Source organism: Barbatula barbatula (assembly GCF_947034865.1).
Source record: "Barbatula barbatula genome assembly, chromosome: 18".
Taxonomy (NCBI): Eukaryota; Metazoa; Chordata; class Actinopteri; order Cypriniformes; family Nemacheilidae; genus Barbatula; species Barbatula barbatula.
This window is the reverse complement of record NC_136781.1, coordinates 582,746-599,484: the sequence shown is the minus strand read 5'-3', so window position 1 is coordinate 599,484 and position 16,739 is coordinate 582,746. Positions and strand designations below refer to the sequence as shown.

The following is a 16,739-nucleotide window of genomic DNA, read 5'->3' as shown; positions in this document are numbered from 1 at the left end:
GGAGAGCGGGGGTCCCGGATCACGTGAGGCACCCTCAACCAATCATGTAACGTCGGTGGCCGGAGTTCGGTTTTACGGCAGTCGGTAACGGTTTACGTGGCACAGTTTTGCGTGGATTTGTATTGCACGAGAAATTGATTTTGTTGGTTGTCCTGATATCGGACTGCGTGACCGTAAATGTAATTTACGTGGTTAAATGTATAAGTCAATCTTAATACAAATTCTGCACTGAAACAATGAGGGTGCTCTATTATTGCAGAAATACAACTATGAAATACAAGTGACACATGTAATGCTTCATACGCATTTAAAACTTCTAAAAACTAGATTATTTTAAAGTGATGATACATTTTCATAAACATACCAAACTGTGTGTACAGAGATTATTCACAGATACATGAAATATACCAAACATGAGATAAAAGTGATCACACCGATTCTAAAATAGAAATCTCTTGAGTATATTTCACATGTGCCTATAATCTGCAGCATCCTTTTCTCTTTTCCATAAAGCCGTTTTCTCAGCGTGTATCTGATGCCATTGCTCGCATTAACACCATAAAACTAACATGTTTTACATTTGCTCTCTTCAGTCTGGTGATCTTTACCATGCTCTTAAAGTGAATATGAGTCCTTCAGATTGATCTAGAAGATTTCAGGCTGCATGAGCAGCAGTAATGACAGAAGCAAGCTGTACGTCAGAGCGGGCCGTGTGACGTCTGTCGAGCTTCTTAACATGCACTCAACCCTGGACCATGAGCCGTTGTTGGGCAGAGGTTCAATCCCCATCGTTCTGCATAAAATATTATACACATCTACGGCTCGAATGGGACCAGCCTGGAAATTTTTCTTGAAGTCTGGAGAGCAAAAATGTGTTCACAAAAACATGAATTATTATCTTATTCGTCTAAATGGTCCTCTTTCTAAAATTGAAAAAAGAAACGAAACGGAAGTCTTCAGGTGATGTCAAATCATCTGGATTTGAGTAAATGTGATGAGACATGTTTGAGATCTCAGTTTGACACGTTGTTGTTGTTATCTCTTGTGAAACTCGAATGACAGACACATGTGTAAGATATCTGGTCCTGTTTTATGTCAAATTCAATCTAATTGATGAAATGATTGAGGATTTTAAAGACATTTTTCTGTCTTGTGAGAATATAGAGTAAGTGTGTTTTCCAGTGTGCTGTGTCTCACCCGGTCCCTGTGCAAGAAAGAATCCTCTCATGTCTATGAACTCATTATCATAACCGTGCCAGCCGTGTTGCCATCCTTCAGCCTCTCCAGTGCTGTTTTTCCAGAAGGGCAGTTTGCCTTTATTCTGTAAAAGAAAGCAGAAAGCTGAATGTCTGAATGACACTGTTTTGTTTTTGAAGTAAACCCCATGACACATCAATGAGATATTCCGTTATATCTGTCCGGCGCACACTGTTGTTTTTGGGTTAAAGGGCTATTATATGCCGGACTGAATCATGATGCTGCTGATTTCTCTGATACCGCTAGTTTTACAGAAAATCTACAAACCATATTCTATTATATTCTGTTCTATTCTATTCTCTTATTCTATTCTATTATTCTCTTCTATTATTCTCTTCTATTCTCTTATTCTATTCTTATCTTATCTATTATTCTCTTCTATTGTCTTATTCTCTTCTATTCTTATCTTAGCTTAGCTTATCTTATTCTTTTATATTCTTAAGTAGAAGCCGATCATGAGGGAAGATTCCACATCACACCTGAGAATAACCACAGGTGCAAAAGTTCATCTGTGATAACAGAACTGATATAAAGACAAGAAAATGTAGAGTTATGGATTTTGATTGGTCAAAACAGTGTCTTACATCAGAGGAATTGGATAATTAAATCATATAATGTTCAATTTGATGTCCTGAATATTTTAGTACAGTCACAGTTTTATAAAAGCAGCATGAGTGCACAAAACATAGACATTTATGTAATATTTAATGTTTGAAAAGATGAAACACTTTTACATTTTTGAAGCTGGATCGGGACGTTCTGAAGAGACTTACCTCAGTGATGAACCATCCGGGCTCTGCCACCAGCGTCAGTGTCGAGACAAATCTCCCGTTCCTGTAGTGATATCGGTCTGGAATCTCTTGCTTCTTATAAACATTCATGTTGTTCACTTTGCTCAGGTTATGATATATCTGGATTAGAATGTAAGGAAAACGGTTTATGTATACTGTATACAGCACTGTCAAGAACACAATAAAACTAATAATACAAATGATATCTTTTACACATTGCAATAATATACTTTTTTACATTTTAGTTTGTTTTGGAAGATATGTCATGAAAATAAAGTCAATATGCCAAAAGATGGAAATGGCTTTTGGTTTTATTTCAATGGTTTATGGCCTATTTGGTATCATACGGGATTAAATATAATCTGTACAGGTGGACGGGTTATTGACACCATCTTTCCTATTAGTTATTTGCTAACAGATGAATGTGTAAATACATTTTGTTAAACATTAAGAAACCACTGAAGTTGCAGATGTCACAAACACGGTACAAAGTCTGAATGTCACCTCGAGGGTAAAAGCAGCGATTTGAAGCGACATGAAGTGCTTCAGCAAAAAACTAGAGAATTGTGTTTTCGGTTCTGTGAGCAGACGTGCATCAGATGGAAATCTTGCCGAAATGTGATGAGAAGAGCGATGGGTTTATCTCACCTCCTCAAACTTGTCTTGTTTGGGCCACAGGCTGACCACCGGCCCTCTGTCCATCATTTTAATGACGTTTGACACGGAGATGTATTTGTCCAGCTCGATGACTTTCTCCATCCACTTGAGCTCGGTCATACCGTGATCAGAAAACAACACCACATTTATCTCATCTCTCATGTTCTTCTCCTGAAAAACACACAAATGTGTTTCAGAAACAGAGAATACGTTTCAAATAAACACCAGCTTGAAGAAGCAGACCTCGATTTTACGGTTGAGGTATTGGAGAGCCTGGTCCAGTGAGCGTACGGCACTCTGGATCTGTGGAGAACGAGGACCGTGATGATGACCTTCTACATCAATCTTCTCATAATATATCGCAGCCATATCTGCTTTATTACTCCTGTTTGAAACAAACCTCCATTCATCAAATAAACACTTGAAATATGATTAAGAATGAATCATTGTTATTTTTAAGATTAAGTTCAAATCCACGGTTAAATTAACGGTTTGTGTTTCTCATTTACTTCAACATGTTGAGAGCGTTCTCCGTCGCGTCTGTCAGGTTCTTCTCCGATGGGTTATACACATATTCCTCGCAGAATGAAGGTCTCACACCAAGAATCGTCACTTCACAGCCTGAATGAACAAATGAAACAGAACTGAAACACTGGACTCGTGATCTAAACCTCCTTTTATTCTTCTTAAAGCTAAATCTTTAATAGTATGTTTGACGTCAGATCCACGACTGTGTTAGAATATCTATATATTCATGATGTGATGCTGTGATTTGGTGCACTGACCGGGCCAGAAGTACATGTAGACTCTCTTTCCCAGTTTCTGCATGGTCACCCACAGCGGCTCTGAACCGTCCCACCACAGAGGCAAACGGCTGTCCACATTCGTCCCGATCAAGAATTCCTTCATGGAGTCTTTATCCCACATGTAGTTCCCCGTCATCTGATGCACTTCACAGAAACGCCCTACAGCACGAGGAGAAGTGAAGTCACCTAATGAGTGTTTACTGTTCAGGGACCAGAGGAGGATTTGAATGTCTTCAATTAAAGAAGAGCATGACTTTCTCAAACTAACATCAATCTCATCTATTGAAATAAAAAACATTGATTGAGATTCAAATGATTTCTTACTAAACCAATGTGTGTAGAAAAATCCCAGTTGAGATCAAGATGATTTCTCTTAGACAATGATGAGAATAAATGGAGACTTTCTCAAGAAATGAGTCACAAATGTGTCTGTCATGAGAGTTTGAGAAGAGGGTTTTATCATCTGCAATCAAACGTCAATATTATTGAAGATCTCAATATCAACTCAAACATTTCTCATCACATTGACTCAATCCAGATGTTTTGACCTCTTCATTCATCTTACACATCCAGACTGTTCATGTGTTTCAACAATAACACTCTCATCTGATTCTCTTTAGATTTCTCCTATAAGCTCTGAGACTTACAATGTTTGAACAATTGACAGCTGTTATCATCTGCGCTGTGTCAGTGAATACCACACTATTGTTTATTGTAGGAATGTGGACGTCAGAAAAATCACATTTGTGTTTAGATGTTTGTTTAAGGTTTTTATCAACTATGCACCGTAAAGAAATGACACTATTAGTGGCAACAGTTTGTTCAAAGATAAATGATCATTACACATTAACAAGTCTTTATCCTTACAGCAAAAAAACATCAAATAACAGCCTCATGCAAAGCATTCTGGGAACCAAAATTAGAATAGAGAAAGAGAAATGTGGATTTCTTGTTCCCAGAATGCTCCGCACGAGGCTGTTATTTCATCGTTTTGTTTCTGTAAAGATAAAGACTTGTCAATGTTTACTATTCATTTATCTTTGAACAAACTGTTGCAAATAAATGACATAAATATAAATCTACAGTAAGTTACTGGCAACTAGCTTCATAACTACAGCAAAAATGTTTACAGTGTGGTACATCCAAGGCCATAATAATAACAACCTTAATATACAGTGATAAAGTTGAATGATGTTTTTAATAAATGTTCTTCTAAGACAGACAAGAATCAGAACTGACAGACAGAGAACGTGTTCAGACGAAACAACTGCCGTCAGCAAAACACGAAAGCCTCAGACGTGATGATGTGTGATGATGTGTGATGGGGTCAGCGATGCTCTTTGTTAAACTCACGCTCATCATCACAGATCATCGTGTCATTCACTTCTTGTTTGTTTCACTTCAGTATTATAATTCACATAATGATCCCCAAACAAAAGCAACATAAATATACAGGACAACTCCCTTCCTAAAGAAAAAAAACAAACTCTGTGGTTTTCTTTACAATTATAATAATATAAAAACCAAAAAGGATTAGTATTATTTGTTTATTATAAAGAAAGGTGTGTGGTTTCGGGTCCTAAAAAAGGTTTCATTGAATAACAAACACGGTGTGTTCTCAGAGCTTTGGGAAAAGTTCTCCCAAAGTTATTAAAACGGTTCTTGCACTAATGTTAAAAGAAAATTTTATGAACATAACTGCTATGACATTATTTGTGTATTGTTTCAAAACATTCAGATATACATATTTCATAAATGATGGGTTATGTCAGCAAAATGTTATTAGAAACATTAGAAATGCAGCATTGATCATTAAAGTTATAAGATGTTGATGTTTTGAGTGTGTCCGAGTGAAATGAAGGTCTGACCGCTCTTCTCTATAGCTTCATTCAAACAACACTGAATGAGCAAATGTCACATATAACACAATATGATCTTTATTGTGTCTTTAATGACCCTTCTGAACTCTGACTGCGGGCGTCACATGTGGAATGAATTATGAGCCCAAACACAAATAACACAGATGCAATGGTTAGGTAAGCATTGGTGCTTGTGGGTTTAAGCTTTCGAGACACATGTAACCCATTAAAACCCCAGGAGTTTATAACCATCTTAAATTCCAAAACATTTCACTTAACCCGACAATCTAATGACTTCACGTGGAAAAGAACAGGACAAGAAGTGATATTACAATCTGCTGACTTTACATTCAAAGCACTTGATCAAAGTTCAGACACTTGGACCTAGAAAATGACCTGAAATATATATGCGAGTCATTTATGTCAAGTTAACTTTATTTATAAAGCGCTTTTCACAATTTTCATTGTTACAAAGCAGCTGAACGTGAAACATATTCACTATAATCAAATCATATAAAGTTTTACTAGTCAAAACTTAAAAAGGTGAAAACACAGATTCAAACACACCCACTCACAAAACACACACACGGACGCGCAGACACACACACACACACACACACACACATATAGAAGAGTACTGCGTATGATACAATGGATAATATTGAATAAATATATCATAAATGAGAAATGATTAAGCTATGATAGCCTACCTCAACCTTTTGTGTTTGCACTGCAAGTCTTACCCGTCATTAGAGAATAATAGTTTGGATAGGACAGACTGGGGAAATCTGGAGTCATGTAATCCACTTTCACACCGTTTTCCACGATCTCTCTGAATCCTGCCAGGTTTTGTAGATCATCTGCATAATCGTACCTGAAACCATCAATGAGAAAGAGCAGAAGTTTGCGGCTGGAGTCGCAGGATCCGCAGATGAGGAGGAGGATGAAGATGCTCAGGACCGATCGAGTCATGATGTTCTGTGACTGATGGACAGATGAACAAACACTGTGTGTGTGTGTGTGTGTGTGTGTGTGTGTGTGCGGGGGTGAGAGAGTCCACAGCAGTCCCTCCCTCACAACCATCAGCTTATGTCCAGGAGGAGGAGGAGACACTGAAACAAGAACACATCTGAGCTACAAAAGTTAATAACATTAAGTTAACAGAACTTAACGTGAACGAATAGTGTATCTGTTAACATATAAATACAATATTACAAAAAAACTAAAGAAGATATTTTGAGAAATGTTCAATCAATGAACGTCAACAGGATTCAGTATCGTTTGGTTATGAACGTTCTTCAAAATAACTTGTTTTGTGTTCTGCAAGAAACTCGTACAGGTCTAAAATGACAAGAAGATGAATGAAGGAGAATTTCTTTTGGTGAAATATTCCTTTAACTCATAATTTGACATAAGACAGACTGCAGGTTAATTCAGTGTCTGCATTGTAGTCCAAATTCAAGACATCAAGCATCAATTCACACAAAATCTGCAGCGCAACAGAGACGCAAGTTAAACCATAATAATAATCATTATAATCATTATATTACTGCACCTTGAATTCTCTATGAAACACAACATGTTTCCTTTTGCTGTTTTTCTCTCAGCTCATCATGGTTGAGCAAACCATCATAATAAAAACTATTGGATTGAGTTCATGAACCCATACAGGCTACTGTCCTCTGAACCTGCCGAAGGCTTTTTAAAACAGAAGTGTCTTTACTCGTCCACTAGGTCACGCTGTTACCTCACTTTTATTTCACTTATAAGACCCTCAGTCTATAGAAAAACAACATACAAGACTCTCCAACAATCACTCTACAAGTATTTATTCACAACGAAGCCCACAGATGAATCTGTCTCCAGTGGACTTTAATGTATTCTATTCGTGTTGACGGCACTGCGTTTAGCTGTAGACGTGCACAATGAACATTATTGTTTTATTTATTTATTTATTATTTTATATTTGATTTGAGGATTCGTCACTGTTACTTATGGTATTTTGCAGACATGTCTGCCTTTTGAAAATTGTAAGTTAATATTGTTTATTCAATACCTATTTTGTTTTTAAAATTGAATTCAATAAAAATAATAATAATAATAAATAAATAGAATAATGAACATTATTGTTGATTTCTGAGGTTTTGTAAAGCCAGCAGATCCTGATAGACAGAGAAACAAACAATAACAGACATAGAAACAAACAATAACAGACGGAGAAACAAACAAACAATAACAGACGGAGAAACAAACAAACAATAACAGACGGAGAAACAAACAATAACAGACGGAGAAACAAACAAACAATAACAGACGGAGAAACAAACAATAACAGACGGAGAAACAAACAAACAATAACAGACGGAGAAGCAAACAATAACAGACGGAGAAACAAACAAACAATAACAGACGGAGAAGCAAACAATAACAGACGGAGAAACAAACAAACAATAACAGACGGAGAAACAAACAATAACAGACGGAGAAACAAACAAACAATAACAGACGGAGAAACAAACAATAACAGACGGAGAAACAAACAAACAATAACAGAAGAAGAAACAAACAATAACAGACGGAGAAACAAACAAACAATAACAGACGGAGAAACAAACAATAACAGACGGAGAAACAAACAATAACAGACGGAGAAACAAACAAACAATAACAGACGGAGAAACAAACAATAACAGATGGAGAAACAAACAATAACAGACAGAGAAACAAACAATAACAGACGGAGAAACAAACAATAACAGACGGAGAAGCAAACAAACAATAACAGACGGAGAAACAAACAATAACAGACGGAGAAACAAACAAACAATAACAGACGGAGAAACAAACAATAACAGACGGAGAAACAAACAAACAATAACAGACGGAGAAACAAACAATAACAGACGGAGAAACAAACAAACAATAACAGACGGAGAAACAAACAAACAATAACAGACGGAGAAACAAACAATAACAGACGGAGAAACAAACAATAACAGACGGAGAAACAAACAAACAATAACAGACAGAGAAGCAAACAATAACAGACGGAGAAACAAACAATAACAGACGGAGAAACAAACAATAACAGACAGAGAAACAAACAAACAATAACAGACGGAGAAGCAAACAAACAATAACAGACGGAGAAACAAACAAACAATAACAGACGGAGAAACAAACAAACAATAACAGACGGAGAAACAAACAAACAATAACAGACGGAGAAACAAACAAACAATAACAGACGGAGAAACAAACAAACAATAACAGACGGAGAAACAAACAATAACAGACGGAGAAACAAACAAACAATAACAGACGGAGAAACAAACAATAACAGATGGAGAAACAAACAAACAATAACAGACGGAGAAACAAACAATAACAGACGGAGAAACAAACAATAACAGACGGAGAAACAAACAATAACAGACGGAGAAACAAACAATAACCGACAGAGAAGCAAACAATAACAGACGGAGAAACAAACAATAACAGACGGAGAAACAAACAAACAATAACCGACAGAGAAGCAAACAATAACCGACAGAGAAGCAAACAATAACAGACGGAGAAACAAACAAACAATAACAGACGGAGAAACAAACAATAACCGACAGAGAAGCAAACAAACAATAACAGACGGAGAAACAAACAATAACAGACGGAGAAACAAACAATAACAGACGGAGAAACAAACAATAACAGACGGAGAAGCAAACAAACAATAACAGACGGAGAAACAAACAATAACAGACGGAGAAACAAACAAACAATAACAGACGGAGAAACAAACAAACAATAACAGACGGAGAAACAAACAATAACAGACGGAGAAACAAACAAACAATAACAGACGGAGAAACAAACAATAACAGACGGAGAAACAAACAATAACAGACGGAGAAACAAACAATAACCGACAGAGAAGCAAACAAACAATAACAGACGGAGAAGTAAACAATAACAGACGGAGAAACAAACAAACAATAACAGACGGAGAAACAAACAAACAATAACAGACGGAGAAACAAACAATAACAGACGGAGAAACAAACAATAACAGACGGAGAAACAAACAATAACAGACGGAGAAACAAACAATAACAGACAGAGAAACAAACAAACAATAACAGACGGAGAAGCAAACAAACAATAACAGACGGAGAAACAAACAAACAATAACAGACGGAGAAACAAACAAACAATAACAGACGGAGAAACAAACAAACAATAACAGACGGAGAAACAAACAAACAATAACAGACGGAGAAACAAACAAACAATAACAGACGGAGAAACAAACAATAACAGACGGAGAAACAAACAATAACAGACGGAGAAACAAACAAACAATAACAGACGGAGAAACAAACAATAACAGACGGAGAAACAAACAATAACAGACGGAGAAACAAACAATAACAGACGGAGAAACAAACAATAACAGACGGAGAAGCAAACAAACAATAACAGACGGAGAAACAAACAATAACAGACGGAGAAACAAACAAACAATAACAGACGGAGAAACAAACAATAACCGACAGAGAAGCAAACAAACAATAACAGACGGAGAAACAAACAATAACAGATGGAGAAACAAACAATAACAGACGGAGAAGCAAACAAACAATAACAGACGGAGAAACAAACAAACAATAACAGACGGAGAAGCAAACAATAACAGACGGAGAAACAAACAAACAATAACAGACGGAGAAGCAAACAATAACAGACGGAGAAACAAACAAACAATAACAGACGGAGAAGCAAACAATAACAGACGGAGAAGCAAACAAACAATAACAGACGGAGAAACAAACAAACAATAACAGACGGAGAAACAAACAATAACAGACGGAGAAACAAACAAACAATAACAGACAGAGAAGCAAACAATAACAGACGGAGAAACAAACAATAACAGACGGAGAAACAAACAATAACAGACGGAGAAACAAACAAACAATAACAGACGGAGAAACAAACAATAACAGACGGAGAAACAAACAATAACAGACGGAGAAACAAACAAACAATAACAGACGGAGAAACAAACAATAACAGACGGAGAAACAAACAATAACAGACGGAGAAACAAACAATAACCGACGGAGAAACAAACAATAACAGACGGAGAAACAAACAAACAATAACAGACGGAGAAACAAACAAACAATAACAGACGGAGAAACAAACAATAACCGAAAGAGAAGCAAACAAACAATAACAGACGGAGAAACAAACAATAACAGACGGAGAAACAAACAATAACAGACGGAGAAACAAACAAACAATAACAGACGGAGAAGCAAACAAACAATAACAGACGGAGAAACAAACAATAACAGACGGAGAAACAAACAAACAATAACAGACGGAGAAACAAACAATAACCGACAGAGAAGCAAACAAACAATAACAGACGGAGAAACAAACAATAACAGACGGAGAAACAAACAATAACAGACGGAGAAACAAACAATAACAGACGGAGAAACAAACAATAACAGACGGAGAAGCAAACAAACAATAACAGACGGAGAAGCAAACAAACAATAACAGACGGAGAAACAAACAAACAATAACAGACGGAGAAACAAACAAACAATAACAGACGGAGAAACAAACAATAACAGACGGAGAAACAAACAAACAATAACAGACAGAGAAGCAAACAATAACAGACGGAGAAATAAACAAACAATAACAGACGGAGAAGCAAACAATAACAGACGGAGAAACAAACAAACAATAACAGACGGAGAAACAAACAATAACAGACGGAGAAACAAACAAACAATAACAGACGGAGAAGCAAACAATAACAGACGGAGACACAAACAAACAATAACAGACGGAGAAACAAACAATAACAGACGGAGAAACAAACAAACAATAACAGACGGAGAAACAAACAATAACAGACGGAGAAACAAACAAACAATAACAGACGGAGAAACAAACAATAACAGACGGAGAAGCAAACAATAACAGACGGACATTTTGGAAAAATATTATAAGTTGGTAATAAGTTTGTGAATTTATAAATGAAGCAACACACATTGAAGCTAAATTCTTCATATCACACACACAGTGAAGCTTTTAATAGACCTACAATTTCATATCCCGATGAATAGAATTAAGTTATGTTATTTGCAACATACTTTCTGCTTTTTCAGTGAAGTATGATATTTAAGCGATTTACTTCATGAGGACACAGTAAACAACACATACAAACACATGAATCTTGAGGTGTGAACACAGTTTTGTCAGCAGAGTTTCTCGTTTATTCTTATGATTTCATGATTTCCATACACCACAATCTTGAGGAAACCACACAATTAAAAGAAGCCCTTGTATGATGTCTATACACATCTACAAACACACATCGGCCTTGACACACACACACACACATATATATATACATACAGGACATATACATACATCACTCTCCATCATCTAACCTACTTTTTGTTTTCCTTTTTTTTTAAATCATAAAAAGAAGTGCTTTTTGTCATAAAAACCACACACGAACACAAATTCACACCGGATGTCTTACATCATAAGGCCAAGCATGTACAATGGCAGTTAACTCATATATTATCCATCGTATAAAGATCCCTAAAGTATAAAAATATATATATATTGGCTCGTGATGAAGGCTAAGAATGCCATTAAGTGCCATTTTTGTGCATTATGGATTTGCCGGAGCTCAAGCTCCTTAAACGATTTCCCCTCGATCACGAACTACACAAGTCAGCGATGATCGCAGTCATAAGGTGCTCGGGGGGCTTCTGAGCCCTCTATATACACACACACCTTCACAATGGCTTGACATCTAAACATCCACCACTACAGCAACTTCCTGCGCTCCCTGAATTCAAGTTCGCGCTTCACTTTTGGCTCAACTCATCCAGAGAACGTCTCGTGAGCTCTTTCAGGTCCTATACCTGCGGCCGGACACCACGTGACCGCGCAGACATCAGCAGCTCTTCACCGAGGATTGTGAGACGTCTGAGGTTTTCATGATCACGCTGGCACGTTTCTCGTGGACGGGCGGTTGGTCGGAGGGTTCGGGGTCGGGCGTGTGGACGGAGGAGAAGGGGGAGTTTAAGATGGCCCAGCTAGAAGGGCCGGTGAAGGGGGAAGCTGTCGGCTCTCGGATGGTGGTGATCTTGAAGTTGGGTTTGTCAGGGGAGATGAACGAGGACATGCCGGGCAGAGGCATCAGAGGTTTCATGTCTTCCTGGCCGAACAGTAACGCGTGAACATACTGCAGGAGAGAACAGAGACACAAATCTGGTGACCATCACACACATAACATTACGCAGTGGAGTACACATGACATCAACCATAAGAAAGACCGATCACACATGAGATCTCCTTTTTATCTCATTTATTTCTCCAAGGTGTCGGTGAGAATAAATGGAGCGCAAACGGAAACTTTTAATTGGAGGAACAGTTCACCAAAAAATGACAATTCTGTCTTCATCTAGACACCGTCAGATTGATCCAAACCTGTATACATGTATACTGCTTATAACCAGACAGATCTCATCCTCCCATTGTCTCCCATTGTATTTATTTTCCTACTACAGCAGTAAATGTGTGACGAGATCTGTTTGCTTACTGACATTCTTACAAATATCTTCTGTCGTGTTCAGCAGGACAAGACATGTAAACAGGTTTTGAACAACCCGAGGGTGAGTAAATGATGACAGGATGAACTGGCCCTTTAAGTCTCAGTTGTGTCTCAGATATTTCTCCTGGGGAAATGAGTCGGTGTGTCAAACTGAGCTCAGATTTGTCTCGTCTGCGATCAAAAGATTGAAGATCTCAATATCAACTCAAACATTTCTCATCACATTGACACAAATCCAGATTATTTTACATCTGCATTCATCTTACACATATTTTAGGAGAAACATTTCAGACTAAGTTAAATGAAAGCAAGTGTTAAAGCAGATTATATTCAAGTTCCTATACTATGGTGTAGAGGTATAGACCGTTTCATCGGACGCGCGCGCACATGACCCCCAGCTAATTTACAGTTTGTGTCTAATAACATAACTATTGGGATTTGATTTAGTTTATTTTGATATTCATTTGTATTATTATTTTATTGTATACAAATTGTATTAAATAAATGATTTTTGGTTGTTTGTTCATTTGATTAAATACATTTGTTGAATGGGTCCTGTAGCGTTTGAAGAAAGCGTAGGGTACACTGACATCTAGTGGTTGTCTACATCCGCAATCTAATTCAATATATTGTAGAGACAAGTTTAGCCAAGTAACACTTCTTCTGGGTTTCTTTTGCTTGATATCAGAAATAATCTACAGGCGCTGTATTGTCTGTGAACGTGTACCGGAAGTTCACATGCGCAGTAATGTTTGTTTATGTTGTTGCTTTGAAACCGACTATAAACGGAACAAACTGTCACTGAATTGAATTACAATCTGAGGTCTAAAACACACACGCACGGTTGTATTTCCTCTCTTGTCATCTCCCCGCAGCCTTTACACGGATAACACACAAACATTTCAAATCCATAGAAATGTCCGGCTTCTATTGTTTTTCCTGACAGAATTATAGCAAGTCAGACTATCATGAAACTTCAGCGACTTCCTGATCCCACGACACAAGACGTTTATCTCCAGATCTTTAAGAGGCCGTCTCGTCTGATGTTTAGTTCTCAGCTTAAAAGTACTAAATAAACAGAAATGTGGATTTCACAGCTTCTGTCTCGGCACAAAGAGAATAAGCAAATACACGTCTTAACATCTCTATTGATCATCGATTATTCCTGCTCAAGTCTCATGCTGACATATTTCAATTAAGATCTTGAAATAAAAATGTTGTTGTAGTTAAATAAAATATTTTAAAATATATATATTTTATTTTAATGTGTTATTATTGCCGTATTTAAATTAAGATTATAACATTTACACAAAGTCACTAATAAGTCAAAATTATATTTTTATTGTTGAATTCCAATTAATATTAATCAAACAGTTTGTTTTTATTAAGTAACAATAACTTATAGCTAACGAATACAATAAAACACCATAAGAAACAAGATTTGAATTATTTTAAAAAAGGAGTTATCTTCTGCAAATAAACTATATGTTCACATAAAGTCTATGTTCAGCTGATTGTAAGCATTTTGCTTGTCTCATAAATAGTTAGCAGATATTAGTAATCTTTGGTTTAGCTCATTGTCATGAAATCTTTCTAAAATGTTTCAAGGTAGACTGACGGTTTTACAGGCGTTATAGGATTGTTGTGAGTTAGTCTTAGTGACTTAAGAGTCCTCTTCATAACCCCTAACATATCACAGGTTAAAGAGCTAGTTTAGCGCTAAAACACTCAAATACTATTAGCACAAACATTTAAGAGTCCTTAAATGAAGACGGACACGTGTCCATTATATTTAAGCGTTTCTCCTAAATCAACAGCTACTTTTAGCCTTGTTTTGTGAATACGGGCCCAGCATCTGCGTAACATCTAGGAAAGAGCAGTTTTACATCCATTTTAAATGGTAAACATCCTTCAGACGTCTCCTAGATGTCTTTATGACATCTGACCGTCAAAGTCTCCTAGACGTATTGCAGATGAGCAAACTATGTATTGCAGACGTTAAATAAATATCCGCCAGATGTAGTGTGCTATCAGGGGTCGTGTCAAACTTGTATGAGTTTCTTTCTTCATCAGAACACAGAAGAAGATATTTTGAAGAATGTTGATCATCTATCAACACTGAACTCCATTGACTTTTCAGAGACATTTCTCAAAAGCGTTTCACTGAAGAAAGACTCACATACAGGTTTACACACAATGAACTATCGGTTTCATTTAACACTTCCGAGATCCAAATTATTAGATCTCCTCTAGTACTGATCTTGTGCAGCCTAAATTCCCCGTCATGTTCAAGAGATTTGACTCAAAGCTTGAGAAATTCATCAGGTTAACCAGAGTATTGAAGACGATGTAGTGTGTTTGTGGGAATGACGTCATGTTTTGCATCACAGTCTCGAGTTACAGGAACTGAAAGCGAGTGGGTTGCGAACGTTAGTGCTGTAAGATTTCCCCAGAAACACACTTGAACACGAGTGTGCGAACGGACCCCGCACACTTGAGAAGGAGAACCGATACAAGACACAATCTTACAAACGTCCGAAACGTCCATTCACAAATTTTAAAGACATCACATTTTGCGTGTCCGAAGGCTCGGAGTATCAACAGCGAGCAGCAAATCACATGTATTGGTTCTTTAAAAAGGGGCAAACCCTTTGATACGTTTGGCCCCAACTTCCTGTTTCAACAGGAAATACAAGAACGCGGGAATAGAAACTCACCAGTTATTTCACTGAGCTGATTTAATTTGAAGGTTGATTTTATAATGCCTACATTTTTAGCATTTTGTGTTTTTAAGGTGAAAAGGAGACAATTTTTCCCATATATCAAAATGGTCATAGAATCTCATTTAGTCTCGTGGGATAAGTGTCTTGTCACATGCCTAGAAATGTGTCAAAATATGGAGGTAAAAACGGTTCAAAGGGACGGATTGACATGAAGAAAACACATGTCTGAAGGAGTAAAGGATTCTGTCTTTGACACACCCATTGAAAGACTTGTTTTTCCAGCTTTCTTCGACACAATTGTTTTTTTGTTTTTTTTGCATTGTCACAACGTGTTTTGCCCCAGAATTCTCTCTGTCATATCAGCAACGCAGTGAAACAACTTCTCAGAAACAAGACTTTATCATTCTTTACAGAATCACTGAAGAGTCAGAAATGACGTCTGTCATGAGAGTATGAATAGAGACGTCAACAACGTGTGAAGCTGAGCTCAGATTTCTCTCGTCTGCGATCAAAAGTCGATATTAGTCAAGATCTCAATATCAACTCAAATTTTCCCAAATCAAGATTATTTGACCTCTGCAATCTACATTCATTTACACCTCCAGACTCTTCATAGATTTGTACAATCGTCTCATTTGTTTCTGTTTTTAACAGGTTTTAAGAGAAACATACGAGACTAAGTTGAGACTTAAATGAAACACAACACATCAAATCTCCTGAACTATGAAAGAGAAACATCAGAGAACTAACATTTTCCTCTGGAAGCGTTCATGACGTGACCATCAGTATTTGCGAGTGAAAGAAATAAAAATGTCACCGTATGAAAAATATTGACGGCCCCTAAATAGGCCTAATTTTCTTGCAAAGCAGTCACGTCGAGCGAGAAGTTCTGATATTCACTCATTCATATCGACGGCCTTCCCTCTGTTCAAACCTGCCCGAACACAAACACGACACGAGGGAAATATTCCACATACCTCTTTTGAGTCTTCCTC

At 37.1% G+C, this 16,739-nt stretch overlaps 2 protein-coding genes across 7 annotated transcripts in view; both read right to left on the bottom strand.

Annotated features, from left to right (window-relative positions):
* Positions 1 to 293: 293 nt before the first annotated feature.
* On the bottom strand, positions 294 to 6,459 carry enpp6 (ectonucleotide pyrophosphatase/phosphodiesterase 6). The gene is made up of 8 exons (XM_079480227.1): positions 6,114 to 6,459; positions 3,491 to 3,670; positions 3,215 to 3,326; positions 2,949 to 3,090; positions 2,697 to 2,876; positions 2,031 to 2,168; positions 1,198 to 1,321; positions 294 to 857 (listed from the first exon to the last, which is right to left on the bottom strand). The coding sequence occupies exons 1-8, from the start codon at positions 6,451 to 6,453 to the stop codon at positions 646 to 648; spliced, it is 1,428 nt and encodes a 475-aa protein (XP_079336353.1). The 5' UTR covers positions 6,454 to 6,459; the 3' UTR covers positions 294 to 645.
* A 4,991-nt stretch (positions 6,460 to 11,450) lies between these two features.
* irf2b (interferon regulatory factor 2b) overlaps positions 11,451 to 16,739 on the bottom strand; it is a 12,098-nt gene continuing 6,809 nt past the window's right edge. For 2 of the 6 annotated variants that reach the window (XM_079479709.1, XM_079479708.1), the window contains exon 7: positions 11,647 to 12,652. In XM_079479709.1, the coding sequence (XP_079335835.1) occupies positions 12,362 to 12,652 (291 nt within the window). In that variant the 3' untranslated portion in view covers positions 11,647 to 12,361. Of the gene's footprint in view, positions 12,653 to 16,739 lie in introns of all 6 variants that reach the window. The other 4 variants (XM_079479710.1, XM_079479711.1, XM_079479712.1 and 1 more) reach the window with 3 other exon arrangements.